The sequence below is a fragment of the Notothenia rossii genome, assembly GCF_949606895.1.
Source record: "Notothenia rossii genome assembly, chromosome: 4".
NCBI classification, from domain to species: Eukaryota; Metazoa; Chordata; class Actinopteri; order Perciformes; family Nototheniidae; genus Notothenia; species Notothenia rossii.
The window spans coordinates 21254297-21278107 of NC_136902.1; the positions used below are offsets into that span (position 1 = coordinate 21254297).

General features: G+C 41.2%; 2 protein-coding genes across 4 annotated transcripts in view; both read right to left on the reverse strand.

Annotated features, from left to right (window-relative positions):
* Positions 1 to 237: 237 nt before the first annotated feature.
* galnt6 (UDP-N-acetyl-alpha-D-galactosamine:polypeptide N-acetylgalactosaminyltransferase 6 (GalNAc-T6)) lies at positions 238 to 9998 on the reverse strand. Of its 2 annotated transcripts, none has more exons than XM_079677447.1 (11): positions 9729 to 9998; positions 7573 to 8083; positions 6956 to 7128; positions 5338 to 5487; positions 4572 to 4806; positions 4369 to 4486; positions 3280 to 3480; positions 2073 to 2204; positions 1859 to 1960; positions 1310 to 1468; positions 238 to 862 (listed from the first exon to the last, which is right to left on the reverse strand). In XM_079677447.1, the coding sequence occupies exons 2-11, from the start codon at positions 8052 to 8054 to the stop codon at positions 749 to 751; spliced, it is 1866 nt and encodes a 621-aa protein (XP_079533573.1). In that variant the 5' UTR covers positions 8055 to 8083; positions 9729 to 9998; the 3' UTR covers positions 238 to 748. The 2 variants fall into 2 exon arrangements, with proteins under 2 accessions (XP_079533573.1, XP_079533574.1); XM_079677448.1 differs by lacking the exon at positions 9729 to 9998 and adding an exon at positions 8229 to 8388.
* Positions 9999 to 11715: 1717 nt separating this feature from the next.
* LOC307037307 (adenylate cyclase type 6-like) overlaps positions 11716 to 23811 on the reverse strand; it is a 37789-nt gene continuing 25693 nt past the window's right edge. For both annotated transcript variants that reach the window (XM_079678083.1, XM_079678082.1), the window contains exons 6-24: positions 23008 to 23119; positions 22581 to 22708; positions 22252 to 22410; positions 22034 to 22175; positions 21717 to 21845; positions 20497 to 20525; positions 20056 to 20203; positions 19846 to 19943; positions 19615 to 19702; positions 19352 to 19468; positions 17467 to 17619; positions 17180 to 17355; positions 16859 to 16891; positions 16744 to 16773; positions 16510 to 16642; positions 16104 to 16367; positions 15063 to 15267; positions 14765 to 14889; positions 11716 to 13612 (exon numbers count right to left, since the gene is read on the reverse strand). In XM_079678083.1, the coding sequence (XP_079534209.1) occupies positions 13484 to 13612; positions 14765 to 14889; positions 15063 to 15267; positions 16104 to 16367; positions 16510 to 16642; positions 16744 to 16773; positions 16859 to 16891; positions 17180 to 17355; positions 17467 to 17619; positions 19352 to 19468; positions 19615 to 19702; positions 19846 to 19943; positions 20056 to 20203; positions 20497 to 20525; positions 21717 to 21845; positions 22034 to 22175; positions 22252 to 22410; positions 22581 to 22708; positions 23008 to 23119 (2398 nt within the window). In that variant the 3' untranslated portion in view covers positions 11716 to 13483. The remainder of the gene's footprint in view (positions 13613 to 14764; positions 14890 to 15062; positions 15268 to 16103; positions 16368 to 16509; positions 16643 to 16743; positions 16774 to 16858; positions 16892 to 17179; positions 17356 to 17466; positions 17620 to 19351; positions 19469 to 19614; positions 19703 to 19845; positions 19944 to 20055; positions 20204 to 20496; positions 20526 to 21716; positions 21846 to 22033; positions 22176 to 22251; positions 22411 to 22580; positions 22709 to 23007; positions 23120 to 23811) is intronic.

Genomic DNA, 23811 nt, shown 5'->3' on the forward strand with positions numbered 1-23811 from the left:
TAAATCCAAATGACTATATGTGAGAACCACAGTGAGTTAATCATTATTTCATGAGATCACCAGGTAAATCAATACTGACCATTTCAAAAAAAGAACATTTGAATAACAATTTAAGTTTATTACCTTGAACACATTATTAAGGACAGATGAAGCTGGCTATAACTTAAATGTATTTCACAGTTTAAGCTCCCGATTGATTTTTGTAATACTTATGGCAATAAAAAGAAAATCCCAAGATAATTTTTCTTCTTTCTTTTTATTAAAAACAGACATCTCTTGCTTTTGGGTTAAGAGTAAGACTTGCTTATTGTCATGTTTCAACATTCATTGTCAGAACAAAAAAAAGGCACTGAATGGTTATTTAATTTTTCAAGCTGGAGTGTAAATTCACTGAAATGAGATAATTGCAGTTCACAGCCAATCTATCACAGTCAAGCTGCCACTGCTGAAAGCCAAAGCCAAGTCCAAGTTTCTGATAATCCCCAGCCACCTTTAAAGATTTTTCTTCAGAGTCCATCATAAATACATTAAAAACAGATTTAGGCCAACCCAAACGTCTTCCTCTGTGAAGTGACCAGGACTGTCTTTTCTTTGTCCTCCATGTTTGAATGTCCACTAAGTAGGGCCGAATGCCCCAAGCTCCACAGCATGAAATCCTTCTGGATCAATGTTGAGCTGGCTCCATGGGGCCCAAGTCTGAGGAAGGGGACACATGGTGAGGGGGTCACCTGATGGGCGGATGGGGAGGTCAGCTGAAGGTCCAGTGCTGGAAGAGGTCAGCAGCATTACAGTCGCCCATCTGAACCTGGCCTCCTTTCAGAAGTAAACATTTCCCACTGCTGGGATTCTTCAGGAGATGTTCCTGGAAAATAGCATCAGAGAAAAAGATGAATTAATATAGAAAATGGATTAAATAAATAAGACTTGTATGCTGGAATATTGTGCTTCTTTGCTTTCTAGCAGAATGAATAAGTAGATTAATACCACCATTTGACTGTCTGCTAAATGTAAAGCTACAGCCGGCAGCACGTTAGCTTATCATAAAGACTGGAAGCAGGGTGAAATAGCTAGCTCACCTACTAGCATTTCTAAAGTGCACTACAATTAATACATACGTCTTTGTCTATCTGTACGAAAACAAAAGCGTAAAGACAAACAAAAAAAAGTTGTATAAGTTTTTTTTGCCATAACACTTCCAAATTCTGCCAGTTGCCAGGCAACCTCATGACAACCAGGGAAGTCCTCATCTAACTGAATTTGAACAAGCGTTGACCACAAAGCGTTTTCCTTCAGACTGGCCCTTGCTCACCTCTGTTAGGATCCATTCTTCCTGCGTTGCCACACTGGTGCCCTTCCCCTTCCGCTGGCATAGCTCCAGCTTCACGGGTTCTGGCTGCGGCGTGGCATGAAGACACAGCTGCTTTCCAATATTATGACGCAGCTCCTTATGAGAGGAGTACTCAAAATACTAGAAGAGACAATCATTCAATCAGAGACCTTAGGGAACATCAAGATCTATAACCATGCTCCGAAAGTATAAAATACCTGACCCAAGAGCTATTAAAGGTGGTGGCTCTCTGGAAATGTTAAGTGAAAGCTGACAACATATTTATTTAATTTGGCTTCTAATTAATATCATTATTCTTGTTGTTCCCTTTTTTTGTACATTTTGTAAATATATTTGATCATATATTGTCTTTTTATAGTCTAAATCTATAGTCTATATGCCCTTGTGTAAATGTGTTGCATCTTTTTGGAAAGAACTTCAAGCTACATCACTGTACAAATGTGCTGTACCAATAAAGATTACTATATATTATCTTCAAAATCTTAATTTTATACGTGTGAGTCATTGTACCTGGTTGCCTCCCATGTTGTGGCAGGTGTACATGATCATTGGTTTATCTCCCTGGTTATTCTCTCCAACATCCAGACAGCTCTGTGATCCTGAGTTTTTAATCTGTTACAAACACAAACATGACATAACAGTAAGACACATCCGAGGGTATGTAACTTGTGTCATGTATCATATTGTTGATTTGCACATAAAGAAAAATGGAAATGTGACTTACTGTTCCAAACAATGTTGGATTTAGGTCTGGAACGAAGGCCTCTGGGTAGATTGTGTCTAAGAACCAGGTGAAGTTTTTGCAGTGAAGCTTCTCTCTCAGATTCAGACGTTCAGAGATGTCCCCATACTTATTCTACAAACATTGAAGAGGCATATTTAACAAAAAAAACAGTACAGTACGTATATGAACACATCAACTTGTTGAAGCAAATGATAGGTTAAAAGGTAAAAAAAGGTGTGTGACGGCCCCAGAGCCTGTGGCCAGTTAGTGTGCGTGTGTGGTGCAGGTCCTGTGATGGAGGTGGAGCTGAGGAGGCCAATCAGCATAACTGGGGACACCTGGCCTGCGCAACAGGTTCTACTTAAGCCCTGCTGCTCTGAGTCACGGGGCAATCGCGACTCTCTCCGGGACTGACGTGGGAAACTCTCGCCGGGATCCCTTCCCCTCGCCCAGCCTCTCATTTCACTTGTAGAGATTGTTCGCAGAACCCATTGCAGTGTTACTTTTTGAGTTGCCACAATAAATGTGCCGTTGCTTTTTCGGAAACCCTCGTACGTCTCCATCTCTTTTCGTTGTGGCCTGCGAGCCGGTCATAACAGGTGGCATCAGCATAGTATATAAGAAGTGGACGTAGTGACCATGATTTCAACCATTGGTTAGTAGTGCACTACAGATTTGAGGACTTAAGTTCAGCATTTTGGCTGTTGCTATCTTGTGTTTTTTTTATACCAGAAGTTACAGGAGAGTGTGAAACAACTAAAACAATGAGACCTTTTTAGGTATGACTAATATATTATAACGCAAAGACAAACTGTGAAAGGTTCAAAGTTCTAATATGAAAACACAGACTTCCCCTTGGTGGCAAACGGTCAATCACAAGATGGCCATGTCCTAAAGCTTTTGCTGCCTAATGGTTCATTTTACTTTAAACTAGTGCATCATTTACAAAAAGGAACATTATTCATTTTGTATTAAAGAGCACTTGGCTCTTGTTAGTATATCTAGTGAGGACGAGGTTCATTCTTTTATGGACTTATTTCACAACCATGAGTGACGCCCTGCTTGCTTTAGAAAGAAAGCCGGTTTGGGCACTTCCTTATTGGCTTCACTTTTCAGACTTGGAGTTTGCCGCTTGAGTGGAATCAGGGTGATAAATGCCATTGTATCCACAGTGCACATAACATCGTGTTACTTCCATCTCACTAACCTCACTGGCCATAACGGCAGCGTTCTTGTTGCGGCGATAGAAAACGTGCTTGAAGTCGTCCATCCAGACCTCGGCCAAGCGCACCTGGTTCCGAGTGATGACCTCTGTGCCCTTGGGGAAAGTGTGGGGGCTCTTGGACCGGAACACATGTCCCACCACAGAACAGGGGAGGATCTCTAGCTGACCCCCACACTGCCACACCTGTGGATCACAATTCACATACACTGAACAAAAATATAAATGCAACACTTTTGTTTTTGCTCCCATTTTTCATGAGATGAACTCAAAGATCTAAAACATTTTCTACATACACAAAATAACCATTTCCCTTAAATATTGTTCACAAATCTGAAAAAATCTGTGATAGTGAGCACTTCTCCTTTGCCGAGATAATCCATCCCACCTCACAGGTGTGGCATATCAAGATGCTGATTAGACAGCAGGATTATTGCACAGGTGTAACTTAGGCTGGCCACAATAAAAGGCCACTCTGAAACGTGCATTTTTGCTTTATTGGGGGGGTCTGGGGGGGTCCAAAAACCAGTCAGTATCTGGTGTGAGGGTTAGGGTTAGGGTAATGTTGTGAATCGAGTGGCCTGTGTTCGTCGTCCATAACATACGCCTCTCCATACCATAACCCCACCACCACCATGGGCCACTTGATTCACAACATTACCCAAACCCTAACCCTAACCCTCACACCAGATACTGACTGGTTTTCGGACCCCCCCAGACCCCCCCAATAAAGCAAAAATGGACGTTTCAGAGTGGCCTTTTATTGTGGCCAGCCTAAGTTACACCTGTGCAATAATCCTGCTGTCTAATCAGCATCTTGATATGCCACACCTGTGAGGTGGGATGGATTATCTCGGCAAAGGAGAAGTGCTCACTATCACAGATTTTTTCAGATTTGTGAACAATATTTGAGAGAAATTGTTATTTTGTGTATGTAGAAAATGTTTTAGATCTTTGAGTTCATCTCATGAAAAATGGGAGCAAAAACAAAAGTCTTGCATTTATATTTTTGTTCAGTGTAGATACAAATGCAGTTAAATGTGTGGCACTGAAAGAGTACAGACAGAGACTTACCCTGAAGGACATCTCAATATTTTCACCGCCCCAGATCTCCATCTTGTCATCGTATGTTCCAATGTGTTCAAAGTACGTCTTCAAGATTGAGAAGAGACCTCCAGCAAAAGTAGGGGTTCTGTAATTTGCAGAGAAAGATACAAATGTTTATACACCTAAATGATTCAGCTCGTTCTTAGTGAAACCAACAGGATCCTTCTTACTTTACAGGGTAGGTTTCATCCTTGCGCAGCTTCCTCGCCTCCTCAGGGATCTGCTCCCAGCCGAAGGACAGGCTCCAGTCAAAGTTACCTCGGTTGTAAGCGCGGCTCGAGGCCACGGGCTTGTTGAAATGAAAGGTGGTAAGATCAATGGTGGTGATCTCTGGACTAACCACAGCGGTGGGTTCCTCGACAATGCGGGCCAACAGGGGCTCCAGCCAGCCGTGGAAGCACTCACCTAGACAAGACAAATATGTTTAACTATCTTTACGTTTTAGGTAAACAGAGTTATGATGGGTTGAGAGGGCAATGCATGGCTTCAACATGCAAGTATTACATAACATTGTGTTCGTTTCAAGCATGCTGTAATCAAGCACTATCTGTTTCTAACAAATTATGGTCAACAAAGTATAATTTATACGTCTACTGAACGTTTTACTGATGAGTGCATGAAATACAACACAGATTCAAGTTTTTAAATTGGACCGAGACATGAATAACCATTGATATTAAGCAAAACAATCATGACCACAATTTTATCCAAAATACTGCCATTACGTATACAGCACAAACCAACTTTTTTGAGAATTAAAGGAAATATGAGACACTTTATGGCAGTATGGTGAGTATTTAGCAAATATTGAAAAAAACACCTAAATCCCTAACCCTGGTAGTGCAATTTCTCCCAAGTAGCTACATACTAATGCTTGAAAACGGCCAAGGTGGCTTGTGTATTGTTGCTCTTGTTGTTGTGTGTGTGTTTTCTCACAGTGTGCGTCGAGAAAGGTTAGCACTTCTCCCTGAGCAACACTGGCCCCCAGCAGCCTGGCAGTGATGAGGCCCTTCCTCTCCGGCTGCCTCAGGACACGGACAATCTTCAGCTGACGCACATAGTCCTCCAGTTGGCTCTTCAGGTGCTCTGTAGGGAGAAAAACATTATTGTGTACGCCTCATCTTCATTTAAAAACAATGCAAATGTATTCTAAAATGTGATGGTTACTGGTGAACATTTTGAACTACACTCTATAGTGTTGCAGAGTTTAGTCAGAGACAACAGACTTGAAACAGAAGTTGTCATTGAAAACTACTATTTTCAGCATTAAATATGAATGAATATGGATAATTGCTTCCCCAGAAAGAAAGTGAAACAATCCTATGTATACCTTTGAGACCACTGCCAGAATAACAACAAAGTGGAAAGGGTTCGAGTAAGAGTGGGCTATACTTCTCCTTTTATGACCACAATCTCTCTCAGGCAATCTGCCGGCCAACCGCATGTTTAAACGTTGTGACAGAGCTGCTGTGCTCTTAGCAAAAAGTGAAGTTCCTTAATACGAAATACAGCTGAGGGTAACTGTATCTGAGGTTATTAAAATAACTGTCAAAGAGGATGTTTCAACTCTGCTAAATGCTGAAGTATCTAACAGCAAATGAAGCAATGTGCATGACTTCAGTTGTTTACATACCTGCTTCACTTCGAAGGAAAGCTAGTGTCAAATGTTTTGGAACGAAAGTGAATAAAATTAACCAAATGTGCAGAACAATCAATAAACCAAAAGGGGGAGTGACAGCAGGTTTGGATATTAAAATGTCCAGTATGATACCAAATGTTTACAGACAACTGTGTTATGTTGTTGCTGCACAGTTATCTGTGACAGTTCCTCAAGGTGAACAGTTTGCACAGTGAAGTCATAGAAACATTTTCCTATGCAAAACATACTACAAAGCTACACTTGTATGTCAAAGCTGGAACAGCCATGATAAAAGAAGCCTGTCACTTTTGCCAGCTCTCACCGAGGTGGAGGAGCTCACGGAGAGTCTTTTGTCATGTTGGTGCGCACCACAGTAATTCGTATTTCACTAGAGGTCAGCCTATTGCACATAACTATAGTAAAATACACAGTGCCATGTTTATTTATGATACCGACTGCCTGTTACTGTGTGTGCAAGCTGCTAAAAAACACAAACTGACACCTTTCTTATCAACGCTCACAGCTTACAGTGGATCCATGCCATAAAAACTTGAAGGTCAGTTTAATTAATACATCACCTATAAGATTTTCCAAAGGTGCTCTGCAGTGTTTCCCCACGTATACCCTTAGAAAGAAATGATTGACAAGAGCTTCCTGGTGATTTTATAGTGTCGTTTAATAATATTTCATAATGTATGTTTTTTTAGGTTCTTACATTCAAATGACTGAACCACCAACTCCCCGGCACTCAATAGGTTAGTATAACATACACATTTTCTCTCATTTACTGCCCGATTAAGAGCAGAAATATCACAAAAAAGTGATTCCTGCAAAACTCTTACAAAAGGTATTTTATATGTTCCGAGTGTTCAACTTATGTGTGGTCATTTGTGTGTGTGTTTATATTTTTCCTACCTGCAACACTGGCGTCGTCTACCAAGATGATCTCTATGAGCAGGGAAGCAGGAGACGTGTGCAGGACGCTGTAGACCGTCCTGAGGAGGGTGGACCAGGCCTCATTGTGGAAGACAATAATAACACTGGTGGTAGGCAGAGGAGGACAGCGACGAAACTTCCTCTCCACACACCTGGATGACGTGCACCGCGCCAGAAAAAAAAAGAAGACCAAGAGAGTGTCGGAGTGAGAGGCCTATCCGACTAAAAGTAACATATCTTGAAGAGCCACGTACCCGTTTGCAGATATTCAATGTGTGCTCAACAGCAAATAGAGTTATGAGCAAACAGTTATAAAAGAAATAGCTCAAGGCTTATTAAGCCTGTGACATGTTTAGTTGTTATAGGCTGAATACATAAACAATATGTTTTTACAACACCAGATAATGCCCATTTACATGTGCTCAATGCCATGTAGTCTGTGTTGTGAGCACAATATGAAAATCTATGTAAATAATTAACAGCTCTGAGCATGACCCAGCTGAGACCCAAGATATTATCTGGCGTGTCGGCACTCTTCTCGGTGAAAGGGCGGCTAATCTACCACGTGTCATATTATTTTGAGAACATGTTCTTACTCTGAAGGCCGCGTGTCGTCCCCAAGACTACGGCTGAGTGAGATGCGGTCGCTGGCAAACTGGTTGAAACAGTGGCGAGTCATACCTTCCTCCTTCTCCTTCTCCTCCTCAGGGGACAGATTGTCTTTCAAAAATGCCTTCCCATCAGCCCCGAAGCTATTGGGGTCCTGAGATGGTCTCTCCAGGTGAGGTTTGAGCTCAGTCTGAGTGTAGATTCCAGAGGGGCATTTGGTGTCCTCGGTGGGCTGCATCAGGACTGACACTGGCTGCGGAGCTCTGATCTGGAATCCAATGTTGTTGACAGCGTCTCGTACCATCACCATCACTTTATCCTTCTTTACGACCAGCTCCTGAAACCAGGGGTCACCACCTGGGGAGGGGCCAACATCCCTCTGGAGCACCACTATGACCACCAAGAAGAGAGTCCCCCCAAGGAGCACCAGTTTAAGGGGGGACAAACGCCGTCGAAGTAACAGACGCATCTTTCCGAATATATATGTTGCTCCCGAGGCTGTTAAAAACAGAAAAACAAACAAAATTATTCCTCAGGTACTGGCTGCAAAATTATTCCTCAGGTACTGGCTGCAAAATTATTCCTGCATGTAGCCTGAGGGTTTTAAGGCTTTATTCAAAACCAACTCTACTGAAAACCTTACCTGCTTTTACCCTCTAAACATTCTGTGATGTATTCCCCAGGCAAAGGAAAAGGCGACAGGGAAGAAGATCATTTCTTAAACCGGTTTGTGCGTCTGTGCAAGTGTCATAGCAGCAGGAAACCTTGCCATTGTCGCTCCTCCTCGTCTCTTTAGGAAACAGTCCCACAGGGTGGGTGGAGAGACCAGGGAGGAGGAGAGAGTGAACAAACACACCACACCTCTCTGTAAGCACCTGAATTCACCTGCTTCGGCCACAATCCTCCAGGACCCACGTGGCAGCAGGTAGGCCAACAAACCACAAGTCCCTCATCTGTTAATAAATGACACATAACACCTTGAATCCACCCCTGCTCAGTCACATCACCAGTAATGACCAGTTGTCATCTGCTACAGGAAGTAGCTACGTGGAACATGACAGGACAATAACATCACCCTGCCTGGGCAAAATAAGAGGCTTTTTCCTGCTATGTGACACAAGATATCACTGCAATGTTGATATCTGTGTCTGCAGGTGATCATTGTTCAGTTTGAGACTCACTCTCACTGGTTCATAATTCATTTAATCTATTCTCAAGCCAGCCTCCCTCATAATTGATTCAAGAGGACAGTCTTTGGGTGTTCCAGAAAAGGAAACCACAGTCCAAGCTGCAGTTTCACTAATGGTTCACCAGTGGCCGAGGTGGGGAAAGTAGAAGTACCGCAAGAGTGTAGTAATAAGTCCTTTATTGTTGCTAATGTTACTCAACAAAAAGTACAACATAATTACCATCAAAATATACTTAAAAGTACCAAAAGTAAAAGTATTCATCATGCAAATTGGCACATTTCTGAATAATATATTATATGTTTTGATTATAATTATTGATGCAATAAAGTCTTATCAAAGCTGGTAGAGATGCAGCTAGTTTTAATTGTAGTTGGGTAGAAGTACAAAGTAGCAACAAAGGTAAATACTCAAGTAAAGTACAAGTCCCTTAAAATGGTACTAAAGTACAGTACTTGAGTAAATGTTACTTTGCACAACTGACCAGTTGGTCCAGTTTTTTGTAATGACAATTAGAACAAAGGATAAGGAAGAAGAAAATATTATTGACTAAATTTAAATAAGCTTGAGTAGTTTCTAAATCTGTGATGTGTGCCAACATTACACATTATTCCCTCAAGCGAATTTACACAGTATTTGAATATAAAATAGATCACGAGTGATATCAGATTTCTACAGCATAAGGCAACTTGAAGAAGACAATAAAAAAGGTGCCAAGAACAGACACAAGTCATTCAGCAAAACGATTCGATACAGCAAAATGAAAGAGGAAGAGTTGTGGCTTTCCTGTTTTCATTCAGAATATTTCGGCCCATGTTTTATCTCTTTAGCGGCTCTAGAAATCACTTATTTAAAAGGAATGAATGAAACATGCCAGTCAATATTACAAATGACACCGAGTCGCAACAGAAATGTGAAGAGTGAAAGGTTTAAATCTCCAAAATACCGCCACTTACCTAAAATTCACGACCAGTGGTCGCCTACACCTGTTCCGGTTGAGTTCTTCAACAGTGTGTTTCCAAATGAACTCGCGGCAGGACTTTCTACTTTGTACAAGACGTCAGACCGGAGTTCTGAGCGAACCAGGATACAGTAGTTTCGTGGCCTCCCGTGTTCTCCTTTGAAGCGAACAGGTGCCATTTGTTGAAATAATTAGATGGAGTGAGTCCCCTGCTGGCCGCGGGAACTCTTTATTTCCGTGCAGCGCGTTCACTGTCGTGCTCCTATTGAAGTGTCCGTCAATCTGAGCCAAACACGGAAGAAGACACTAAACAACAGCGGTGGAGGAAGTACACTGATTTGCTTCTATAAGTAGAAATACAACAGTGTAAAATTAACAGTAGTGTAAAGAAACTCAGTACATTTACTCAACTGTTGTACTCAAGTACACCATTGAGAGACTTGTACTTGCTACTTTGTACTTCTACCACACTACAATTCAGAGGTAAACAATGTACTTACTCCACTACATGTATTTCATATCTTTAGTTCCGTTGCAGATTTTGTTTAATAATGTGAAATATAAACAACACTTAAAAAGGACTTTAGTTACACCTGGAGTAACATTCACAAGCTACCCTGCAGTATACAAAGTCATTAAACTAGCCGCACCTTTACCTTGATAAACACTGCATCAATAATTATAAAATAAAATAAGATAATCTAATATTATACATAATTCTTGAATGCATAATGATTTTTTTACTTTTGGGACTTTAAGTAGAATCAGAAATCAGAATCAGAAACAGGTTTATTGCCAAGTAGGTTAACACAAAGAAAATTGCCTTGGTATACATGGTGCATACATAAACACAGTTTATTTTGATGCTAATACCTTTGTACTTAGTATTCCTACACTGTGGTAGTTCTACTTAAGTACAAGATATGAGTACTTCTTCAACCTCAAAATACTCTTGTTACAAGTAAAATCCCTGCATTTGAAATCTTACTGAAGTAAAAACACAAACGTTTTAGCATCAAAATAAACCAAACGTAGTATGTACCAAAAGTAAGAGGGCTAATTGTGAGATATGTCCCATTTTATAATCATATATCTGTTCATCACAGCTGGTAAAAGTTGAGATACGCTTAATTACTTTATAAACTACAACTCAAAGGAAGTGGAGTATGTATAAAGTAGCATACAATAAAAATACTAAAGTAAAGTGCTAAACACTAAAAAGACTACAAAATAAATAAATTAAACAAAAAGTTAACAAGCAAATAAAAAATGTTTGGTAAAAACATATAGCAACAAGTTATGTAGCCTTCATATCATACAGCTAGTACAAATGTATGCGAGCTACAATAGCCACACTAACTTGTTAACCAGAGTGTATTACATACACATTACAAGTCCCTGTATCATGGGCCTGTTATGGTGACATTAGTGTTTTTTCATCAGGGATTAGGAGGAATTTATGTTGCTTAATTAATGTTCAGCATAGAGTGCTGTGAGTGAACATTGCCATTACCTCAACAGAAATACATTATTCATGTGTAAGCAATTAAATACTCTCTCCTGTATCACCCTCTTGAAACTGTAGACTGATTTATTCAGAAAAGGAGAAGGAGGCGTCTCTCAGGTTACTGTCACAGGGAGAAATCTTGATTGCAGGCTGCTGATTGACATGAGAGCTAAACCCAAACAAATAAGCAGGCTAAAGCTGTGTTGTACAATGATCTATTAGAGTGGTCCGTTTGTATTGTGTGAACGTTTTTTTAATTAGTTTTAAGACCATTGTTGGGATTTTCGTCTGTGTGTAATATTCAGACCTTTTCTAAAACAGCAATCATCATTAACATGTTTTTCACAATGTATTCCCCTCAACAGAGCTCTGCTCTACTGACGATAGGTGGTGCCGTTGTGCTATTTTGTAAAATCAATGTTCTACTGAAGAGACCTCAACAAAAATAATAAACCAATAAAAGAAACACAACCAATGAAAAACAGCCATTTATTATTTCTTATCCAATGGGAAATGAATCAAATAAATCATTGCACTATTTCTTTAAACTCTGCCATTATTTAAAAGGAACCCCATAAATAATAGGGATAAGCAAAAAAAAGTACCTATTTTGTAGCCTTCACATGATGTGGCAATTTTTGGCTCAGACAGAAAAGTGAGTGTATCAACACCAGGTGTAACGCTTGTCCAAATGTAAAATACATCCTCATTTTTCAGCAAATCATGACGTCCAATCAGATTGGTTTCTAATACAATGATTAAGCTCCTTTTTCAGTACCAAAGGCAATGTCAAGAGTGGTTTTCTTCAGTAGTATTTTCTTAGTGGGCAAAAATAGTCATTATTACATACATTCATATGGTTATTTTGAACGACTCATTTTGCGGGGATACAAACCTCCACGTGCCAGATCGGGTCAAATACTGTTGTGTAAAGTTGTGAATATTGGTCCATGAAGTACGCGGACCTTTGGATTGCATAATGTGAAGGCAATACTTGTGAGCAGACAGAGAACTCCTGCATACAGTTAATCCTGATGCTGTCAAGAAACCAGTTTATGTTCAAACATTATAACACAATTCAAACTAAATGTTTTCGGAGGCTTTAGCTCGTGTTTGAATAAAATGAATCACAGTCTGCAGTAGACACAATTCTCTTCAAACTATCATTTTGACACAAGAAATCAGGAATGGACAAATAAATCAGAGGAATAATATAAAACATGCCTTGCAGCAACCAGTTTGGCAAGAAAGCATTGTCATACAGTATCATAAAAACCTCACAGTGAAAAGTTACAGTATGCCCCTTCATAGATAAAGATCAGCATTCAGCTGTGTGTGCTCACACCCATACTTGCACACACACACCCATACATACATGACTCAAACACACTTATATAAAAATGTTTCAGAATCTCTCTTCAGTACCAGGATACTAAATGCAATGGTTCTTCCTTCATTTCATACTTTTTGGCTTCAACCAAAAATGAATTGCAGGGCGTGAGTAATCAATCGTACATTTCAGTGAACCACAAACAGCCTTGTGTCCAGACTGTGGCTAATCACAGGCTAGGAGAACAAATAAGGCCCTGATAAGAAACACAAGTCCAAGCCAAGGTTATTGTGAGCGTTTTATCTGCGTATGTGTGCATGTGTGTGTTCTCCTTCATGAATAAGTACACAACAATAAAAGTGTTCGTCCCTATCAACGACAGTGACGTTACCGTGGCATTTGCTTTCAAAAGATGAATAAATTACTTCAGTTTACTTTTGAACAGAATCATTAGTGTGGGTTTCATATCAAACATTTGTTCTTTGGTCATGTTCATCCTTCATGTTCTCCTTGCATATATTCTTTTTAAGTAACATTTGTATTTATATATATATATTTATCTTCTTATTTGTACAAGGTCATCACAAAAATCCGTCCACACGAAAATAAATAATGACTCCAGATGAAATACTTGTACTATTGCTCATAAACACAAGCATAGCCACTTCCGACCTAAGGCAACTGGGCTTTGTGATTTCTCGAGCAGCTTGGGAAAAATCCTTCAGTCATGAACAACGTCCTACATGTGTGCATCTTGACAACATACAGACAGGCCGACCGCGCCTCTGTTGACGTCCTCCGTCCCCCGAGTGTTTCGCATCGCGCCTCGGTGCTCATGGCCGAGCTGACCACTCAGTCTCTCTGCAGTCTGTATCCGTGCAGTGGGGTGACGCTGCGGTCGGCTGGCCTGGTGTTAACTGCCCGGGGGACCGCTGGTGAGGAAGTAAGTGGTCATCTCCCCCTTCCCCTTCACCTTGACAACACCCCGACAGTCCAGCTTGTAACCGTTGTTGACCAGCACGTGGTATAAGTCCGTGGTCACCTAAGAGAGGACACGGACATTTGACACCCAGAACATGAGACACTCAACCCATTCCAAGAGAAACACTGTCTGTCCCATTTTCACTTAAAATAATAACACTTACGTGACTTCGATTATTGACTTCAATTTGATAATAACATTTTATTTTAAGAATCAATACATTTTTGGGAAATAAATCATACAATAAATGCCGAATATTCACTCATTCCAGCTTTTCAAAGTGAGCATTTTCTACTTTTCTCTATTTTATCATTTGAAACTGAATTTATTTTGGTCTCCAGTCCGATTTGAAGATGTGTTGCTTCTCTGTGTCTAATAAATCAGACAGTTGGTTGATTAAAACTATATTTTTATCTTTTTGTCTAAAACGTCATAGAATAGGTAATAAATAAACTGAACAAAAAAATTATCAACAGTTTGATTGATGATGGAAATAACCATTAGTGTGTCGAAGGGATTTGTATTTGCAGTAACACACACTGTTCAGCAGATGGCAGCATTCTTCTGACTGTAATCTTTGAACCAGACGATTTATGGATTTGATTTGGGGCCACAAGAATTTCACTAAAGCTCTTAGCTGTTGTTTTTTACACATTTCAAAATGAGTGTTAACATCAACCACATAACCACGAATGAGTAGAAAACACAATTTCTGCTCGAGAACAGCATGTCCCGTGCTGACAGGGATTCTCGCTCAAAGGACACTTTGAACCAGAAAACTATGCACTGATTGAAACTGAACTAGCAGATTTTTTGTGTGACTTTGAAAAACCACAACTAATTATTTAACTGTACATTCCTTTGAGAGATCAACATTCTCAGCTAGGGCAATGTTTGCAGTATAAAAAAAAAAAATGTGGGTATAAAAAAACACAACAGATACACACTTTCATGTTGGATTGACTAATGGCATCAGCTTAGTGACTAATTTAATCAGTAACTGGCATGATATTCCGCATTGGCTGTTTCACTGAACAAAAACTTGGAAAATGCTTGTTGTGTTCATTGCCAAAGTTTTGTGTGTGAACTGTATGTTGTGCTGTATATGTAGGCCAATGCTAAAGACACTTTTTTATTTTATGCAAACGTAATGGACGATAAAGTGATCTGAATCTGAACGAAACAACACACGGTAGAATTGTGGGTCAGTACCTGGATGCAGTCTGGTACTCCTGTGCTGTCCATGCGGCTGGCCACATTGACTGTGTTCCCCCAGATATCATACTGGGGTTTCCTGGCTCCAATCACCCCCGCCACCACTGGCCCCATGTTCAACCCTGAGACCAAATCATCTGTCTGTGTTACATTACTACACCATATCCACTCAATTACAATGCTGTTTCTAAGGAAGTAGATAACAAAAGTTCTCATTTGTCCGGGAGAAGGATTTGTTTTAAATGAAGGTTGAGGAGATCATGTTTCAGGCCCCAACTCTACCTTCCTGGCTTACCTATTTTCATCTGGAAGTTGTTGAAGGAGTGCTCGTTGATGTATTTCATTTGCTCCCTAAGCCTCATGGCGTAGTCGGCCAGAGCCAGGATGTGTGAGCGGCCCTCCCTGTCGTAGGTGGAGTCGTTGAGGCCAGAGGCTGCCATGTAGGTGGAACCGATGGTCTTGATTTTCTCCAGCTGACGGAACTTGTCCTCACTGATGATCTGCAGACAAAGAGCACAAATAAGATATTATATACACATTATAAACACTAGGGTTGTATCCAAGGAAAACAGGTTTTCCAGGAGTACACACACAAACTCTTTACGAGAAATTCAACCGGAAAAACTACATACGTCCTACACATAAACCAAATAGGCTGACACGTAAAGAATAAACGGATCAAAGATGAAATAATGAAATTCTTTATGTCCTCCCACGTGGATGGAATAATAAATATCTTCCTTTTGGCCAAGCAATTGTTTTACTAGCACTGATTATATTAGGCCTGCCTGGTTCTTTAAATGAGCAGGTCGATTTTTATTTTGCACATTAAGTGTGCCATGTAGGGTTCTGGTATTGTTCTTTCTTTAACAGACTGTATTGGCTTAGATGCACAATCGCACAATGTTTAAAATGCTGAAGCAAAAATACAGAAACGTTTTGTAAGTTTTGGGTTAAGACTGACTTTGTTAGAGTATCTAACTTTACTTTGCTGTTTCAGAAGGCTTTGAGTGCTAACAGAAGATGAAATCACTATCAGCATAATAGCATGACTTTTAAAACGCCAAATTACTTACTATTGTTTGCTCATACAATAGAAAACTGCAGTTGTCAGCAGACAGATCACAAGCAATGGACTTGGCATTTCACATTTCCTGCATCCAAAGTGAAGTTCAAGCTTCATGCAAATGTTGTCTTGTGTTCATTCAAATGTTGATAAACATAAATGGCTTTCTTTGTTGTATTTTGTTTTATTAAAATATGACTAAAGTCTTTTGACTGCAAGACAAACACAATTTAATTTGCATTCATCTCTTATATTTATTTCCCATCTCACCTCATCAAAATCGGCGATGATCTCGTTGAGCAGCCTGAGACACTCCACTCCCTCGTTGTTAGCCTCCAGCTCCACGTAAAACTCAGAAAAGTTGCTGATGGAGGCAAACATGACAGCGACGCACTCACATGACTGGTAGTACAACTCGTCATTCCTACGCTCCCGTGCAAGAAAGTGGGCGGCTACGTCTTTGGGCAGGATGTTGTGCAGCAGGCGCCGGTTGTATGCCTGCAGCTCCTCCATCTCCTCCTTCTCTTCGGTTGCCTGAGGAAGGACGGGGACAAATGTAGGTACTCAGTCTCGATGTCATGCAAATGGTTTCTTGAAGTTTTCACAGGTGTTGCTATAGGCCTTTTTCATGGAAGATATGTTGACATGTCACTGTTCTGCACGTGCATCTGTTTACCTGCAGCTTCCAGAGGAAGTCAAGGCGTGCAGTGGACTCCACCTGCTGGCCGTGCAGGTAAAGAGCCAGAACAAACACCGTCAGGATTACAGGGGTCATGACCTTTAAGGATACCTTGGTCACGCTCTCCAGGCTGCGGAGGAAAAGGGAAAATTGAATAATGAGTATCTTGCAAGGAGTTAAATGTAGGAACCCTTACAGACACTAAATGGTACATTAGTGAAAGCCACTCACCACTGTTCTGCAGTTTCATTGAAATCAGGCCTACAAAAAGATAAGAGAAAGGCATGACTACAGAGCAGATAAATCACTGAAATTACGCAGTAGAAAACAAGATAATACAACTTACTGTTTTGAGGAATCATTAACAGGTGATAGGTGCCTGAGGAAAAAGATGAGCGCATAATGAGAAAATAGAAATAGAGCCCATCTGGTGCATGAGGAAGTAGGTCTTCTACTTCTAAAACTTAATAGGCCATGTCCATGACCTAAACCACAGTATTGAGCCAAATAGCTTAATTGTAGGTAGTACTGTGTGTGTGTGTGTGTGTGTGTGTGTGTGTGTGTGTGTGTGTGTGTGTGTGTGTGTGTGTGTGTGTGTGTGTGTGTGTGTGTGTGTGTGTGCGCGCGTGCGTGCGTGCCTGTGTGCGTGTTCATGCATGAGACTCACAGGGTGCTGGCCTTGACCAGCAGGTCTGCGTTGTCGAACAGGGCCACCTGAGGCCACTCCACCAGCAGGAGGAAGGTGAGCTGGATGAGCAGCATCAGAGCCAGCTTCCCTGTGCTGCTGATGTGGAGGAACACGGAGCAGGCCAGCAGGGTCAGCAGAACACTGTAGCAGAAATACTGCAGCGAGGGAAAAGGAGGACGAGGAAGGTTAGGAGTATTCAAATGTGCACTTAGGACAAATGCACACGTGGACAATATGGACACATGCTGAAATGTTCTGGGACTGACCTCAGGGAAATGGCAGGGCATGGCCTGGCTGGAACACAGAGTCAGGCCGTCCTCTGCTGTCTTGGTGAGGTTGTGCAGCAGGCAGAGAGTCACTTCAGATATGCTTAGCTCCTTGGCCACACAGTCCTCCAGGCTCTCTCTGCTGCAGGTGAACTGACAGGGGAGAACAATACAGTTATTTAACTGTCTTAATAGATGAAACAGCAAGAGACACACACACAAATGTAAAGCTAAAGGCGTGTGGTGCAGTGGGTTGAGCGTTGGTGTTCGGATCAGGGGGTCACAGGTTCAAACCCCATTGCAGTCAGCATGTCCCTGGCCAAGACACTTCACCCACAATTGCTCCTGTGGGGATTGCCCACAGTATTGAGTATGTAAGTCGCTTTGGATAAAGCGTCTAACAAGTGACATCTAATGTAATGTAAAACATAGAAAGCCACAATTATTAAACATCTCGTAATTAACAGTTTTAACACACATCTTAAAAATTCTTTATTTGCATGTAACATAAACCTTTTTTGATGATCACCTGTTAATAGGTTATTTAAAAAAAAAAATAGACAGTGGAAAAGTACTGAGTGGGGCATTTCGCATTTGAAAAAGTGTGCTATGGTGAATTAATTACCAAAATAATTCAAATATTGGCAATGCATTTCTATCAAGAGCCCTTTGGCCTATCAGTCAGTAAATACTGTAATCAGTGGTTTAATCCTAAAATGTTAATAAAATAAAAATATTAAGTTTTATTTGAAGATAATTTCTGTAGGTACTCAAATAGCATTATTTTATAAATTATGAATGAATCAAAATACAATTATTGTCAAATAAATAGAGAACAATTATTAATGCTCATCCATGTAAAGATAATGCAGCTGCTCTCGCAGTACTCAGATGTTTTACTAAAGTAAGCCAAACATAGGTGAAGTATAAGAACCACAAAATGAGTACTTGGGTAGAAATACTTTTTCACTTTCCACTACTGGCAGTTGAGAAAGAAAGCTTCTGATTAGGGCTTCTTGAAGTCTAACTTGGCTAGCTTGTGACACAGAGCAGCCAATCAGAAGCTGAAACAACTCTGCAGGCAGCCAATCATAAGAGTGGAGCAGAAGGGAAGATTGCAGAGCCACAATCAGACATATTATCTCTCCTTTACAATGCAAAGCAGGTAAAGTACATACAGTCTTTATTCTCTGCCGAACTGTTTTTACAGCAGAGCTTCTGTGGATTACTTTGTACCTTTGATGTTGATGATGCTGTTGATGATGCTGATTTCAGTGTTGATAAAACAATGTAATCTTTACATGACTTTAAACACGTTTCTTGGCCATGGCATTTGTGATTCAAGATATGAAAGTTTTGTTTTAGTCTACTCATGCACAAATGCAATCCTAGTGTGATAAACATGAAAAGTTGATGGTTAAAAATTGTTTCAGATCTGTCACCCAATCTGTCACAGTGACGAATTATGATTCACAGCTTTCGGCAAACGTTTAAAAAATACCAGACCAGTGCAAGATTTTCTGTAAACTTCTTTCAAAATCTAACCATCAACATCCTAATCAAGTTTATTGCCACGTACGTTTAAACATAAGGAATTTGATTTGGTATCTGGTGGTGCGAACATAAACAATCTAAATGCAATAGTAGGTAAAATAATAAAAAAATTATATTTTGAAGAAACAATTTAGCAATAAAAAAAGTATACTAAGGACAAGTATTTACACAAAACATCTGAGATGTAGTGATTAATGAAAGAAAGACAAATGTATCTGAGGCAGATATGTCATTCCATTCTCTGTAGTCCATGTAGGGGTCAACTGGAGACAAACAATCACAGCTGTTACAGGATACAAAAAGTCACAAAATGAAGAGCTGTAGTCCGTACCATGTTAGCAAAGGAGGAAATGAAGAGGAGGAGGATGGTGAAGACGCCCACCAGAGTGCTGTTTGCACGAGACTGGACTATTTTCTTGGTCACAGTCTGCAAGGCAGCTGGGAAGAGCTTGAATACATACAGCAAGGACAAGATCAGATAAGAGAGAGGTAATAACATTAGTGATGCTGGCTGAAGACATATGACAATGACTCTTATCTGAAGATATATCTGCAAGAGCAATCATGTGAGTGGAGAGGACATTTGTTTCTCACTTTGATGCAGGAGTAGATGGCACAGATGAAGAGGATGTTGGCGAGGATGATGAAGATGCTGATGTAAAGACCGAGCATAAGTGTTGTGCTGCGGAAGAGGAGAAAACAGGCTCATTAGGGTGTATAACGCTCATTAAATCCTCATAAACTAATCATGAGCACATTTCCTGCTCACAATACAGAATAACTTGGGAAACTGGGAAAGGCAACTTCATGGAGAGGGCTACTTACTTTGGGAAAACGATGATCTGAATGCAACAGATGCAACAGAAAACGAGGAGCGTGCAGGCCACATAGCCCCCGAACCGATCATCTACCTTTTTGGAGTACTGGAAATGAAAACTCAATCAGAAAAGTTTCCTTGTAGCTCAATTAAAGAGAAAGCCGTGTGCTTGTTTGATTAGATATTATGGTGAATTTCAACTCCAATCAAATACCGACCTTTTTCTCAAGGTTGATGTCCGTAAAGGTGAGTAGGAACTTCTTGACGTGGTCCTTCCTCAGCTGGTCGATGCTGCGCGCGTCGATGGCTCGTCCAAGAAACTCATCCACCTCATCCTCTGGGTTCAGAGCCTCCTGAGCACAGCGGCTATGAGGCAGATGGAACAATAGGTCACTGTGTGTGTGTGTGTGTGTGTGTGTGTGTGTGTGTGTGTGTGTGTGTGTGTGTGTGTGTGTGTGTGTGTGTGTGTGTGTGTGTGTGTGAATTGGCCTATGCTGTGACAGGCAGGATGACTCAGAGCTAATATGGTTTTAGCGCCGGGTTGAATCTGACTGTATAAAAGCAACAGTGGGCTCTAAAGCAAGACCACTACAGTGACAATCTGCCAGTCAAGCGCTAGAAACGAAAGCCACACTAATAACAAAAACTAAAATACTCACTTGTCTTTGCTTGATGCTTCATCAATGCCCTGAGAAAAACAAAAACAGAGAGGGAGAATAAGGACAAAAATGCAGAGAAAGTGCACAAAAGTGAAAGGAGGGCTTATTGTGTAGCTACAGTAAAAGCGAAAAATATACAAAGATGCACAGCTAATCCCTGAGAGCCAGACTGATGTTTTAATTAATGCTCGGAGGTTTCAAATTACACCCTCTTTGCCCCTGGGGCTCAAACCCTCTGAGATGAAGAGGACAAAATGAGAAGGAGAAGGGGGAACATTTAGGAAAGACAAGGAAATGAGACTCGTAGCATTAAGAGAAGGAGGAAATGAGAGAGTAATATCTGCAGCTGCGTCCACATCGGATGAGCTTCAGAAGTGAACGTTGCACTGGAAACCCCTGGGAGACCTGTTGGTACTCCGTTTGTTTGACGGGAACAGATACATATTTCTCTTCACCCTCTTATTGTCTCCTTAAGGCTTTACCTTACAGTACACATTTTTTACTTTCAAGCATTTCAATTCAGTACAAGTGTACGAACCGTTAGCATTATGAGGCTGCATTTAGGAACAGTTACTCATGATAACAGTGCTAACACGCTTATGGTTCAATTGTATACTTTTAACAATCTTTGGCATCTTGGTTAAGTGGGTTAGCATGATTATATTTACTAACTGCCGTAAAATGAACAGGATACATTATTGTGGGTGTCATTGAGAAATGAAATACAAAAGTGTTGTTTAACTTGTTATCACCTGCAAGCAATACTGCAAAAATAGTTTTGTTACATTAGCACTAATCACAAAGTGCAGCTGAGTCTGAATACCATTATTTTGGTTTTAATATTTTGTGTAAATCCAACTTAACATTTTCCCTAAAGATGGTGTTTAGGAAAACCCTACGGGATAATTTAAGCTATGACAGTTCATCCTGTGGGGGGCATAAATGTCTTTAACAATTTTTAGACAGCCACAGCAATCCCTAGAGCCAAGCAGGACGGAAAATCTAGTTTCAGAAATACTATGAGGACAAAGGAAGTTAGGCCTCTTTCCCTTGAAAGATATATAATAGAAAGATCTAATAAGACTACTACTTCTACTAGTACATCATTATTCTAGATTGGATTTCAGAGAGTGGAGAGGGCAAAACAATAGATCTGTTACAGACAAGAAGAAATGGGGCCATGTGGTCCGCTAAGTGCTCCCTGCGTGTGTCTCTCTCACCATCTGCCTGAAGACTTTGGACTCCTTGGTTCTGGAGAAGGATCTGTCAGGCACCCAGCGTGGCATCAGTCCGTCGACAGAATTTGCACGTGCTCGCTGCATCTTGGCCATCAGGGCTTTCTCCTCTTTCTGAAAGTGAAGAAATCCCCTTCAGAGTTAATGCTCTGGCGAACAAGGTCTTCTATGCCAGGTGACAAGCCATTATATTGTCTGTGTGAAATATGGCACTAGTGTGAAGTTCTGAGGAGGTCAAGCAGGTAATCAAGGACGTGTGTGTGTGTGTGTGTGTGTGTGTGTGTGTGTGTGTGTGAACTCACCCTCTTCTGGCTGCAGCCCAGCACCAAGAAGGTTTCAATATTGTTGTCCTTCACATAAGCATTCCTCTCTCCTCCAAACCCTGGCTCCACCTCGTAGTCGTCGGTCAGATACTGTAGTGTGGCTTTGGTGATGTGGATACGCCTACACACAAACACACAGTGTGTAAGAAACAAAACAAGCTATGGGAGAAAACATTGGTAGATTAGGAGGGGCTTACCCAGCTTTCCCTCCGGCCTCCATTTGGTTGGCGAGTGTGACGTCGTTGGACCAGACGTCAAACTGCCACTTGCGCAGGCCGAGCACCCCACAGTGCACGCGCCCGCTGTGGATGCCCACCCGCATATTCACATTAACGCCCGTCACCTCTCTCACCAGCCTGTAGACACACATACAAACACATTGTAAAAAAAAAACTAGTGTCACCCTCAGGTTCGCAGCTTCTCTTCTGTACCCTGTGTTCCATAAATAAAGCAAGAAACTGTAAGGGTGTTTGTTGATGTTTTCAGTGTGTTGATCTTTGTGTGCATTAGTGTGGGTTTGACTCACGAGATGGCCTCAATCATGTCTACTCCCATCTCGACACAGCAGTGGGCGTGGTCAGCCCGGGGCTCGGGCAGCCCGGACACACAGTAGTAACAGTCGCCTAAGATTTTAATACGCAGGCAGTGGTTCTCCTGTACAGCACCGCACAAACACACACAAACACACACAAACACACACACATACAATAAAAAGCCTTGCATTACAGCCAATTCACAGCATGCTCATGCCAAATAAATAACTTTGTATGCATAATTGAGATGACTCATCAGCTTGAACATTGTGTAATTGATGTTTTACACAATGCCTAAGTAACTCCCCCTTTTGAAAAAGTACATCATGGTGCCTTTGCCATACTTATGGTTACATAAGCAACAGTAGCTCAAAGTTCTGCTGTGAAAATGGCAGCGGCAGGTTCTCGCTCATTGCTCACCGACGCCAGCTTGTCGAAGCGGGCGAACAGCTCGTTCAGCGTCATGACCAGCTCCTGCGCCGTGCACTGGGACGCCAGGCTGGTGAAGCCCTCGATGTCTGCGAACAGTATGCTGCAGGAGAGGAGATGGAGGAAGGAAGTGTGGGAGAGGGATATCCAAACAGAGAGGAAAAGAAAGACGAATGAGACAGGGAATGAGATCAATCAATAAAGTACAGAGTTAGTTAGCATGGTTTAGCGCCTCTCTGCTCACTGTCCAGCTGCCATTTGTTCAGCTCTGGCTCTCATCATTCTAGGCCAATGTAGGTCACCTCCTCCTCCCCCTGTCTGCATGCCTTTCATTGCTAACTTTTCATAGCAATGAAAGGCCAGGATAAATGACATTTAATTTAAATTAAGAGTTCCAGTTGAAGGTGACAGATGGCGCTGTTGGTCCCATGAGGTCATCCACTCGGGAGAAGTGGCCCTTAATTACTGCCACCAGACCCGTCTGCGACTCCCACCCTGACCAAGGCTGAGGGCCATGATGCAATGTATTATCTTTAAAAAGGGCTCTCACACATAAATCTGCACACAAACATATTTTCATGTTCTCGTGTTATCTAGCTATGCAGTGGATGTTGCTTTTGGCAAGCAGTTTTGTTTTATTCATCCAAGTTATCGTTTCTGCTGTTACTGTTACAGCTTTCACCGGAACTACATTTTACTGTAGGAATAGCTCCAAATAAAATGAATTGCCAGTTCTGTGGATTTTACTGACCAGTAAATTGTTTTTGGAGAAAGATGGAGATTTTGTATGGATTT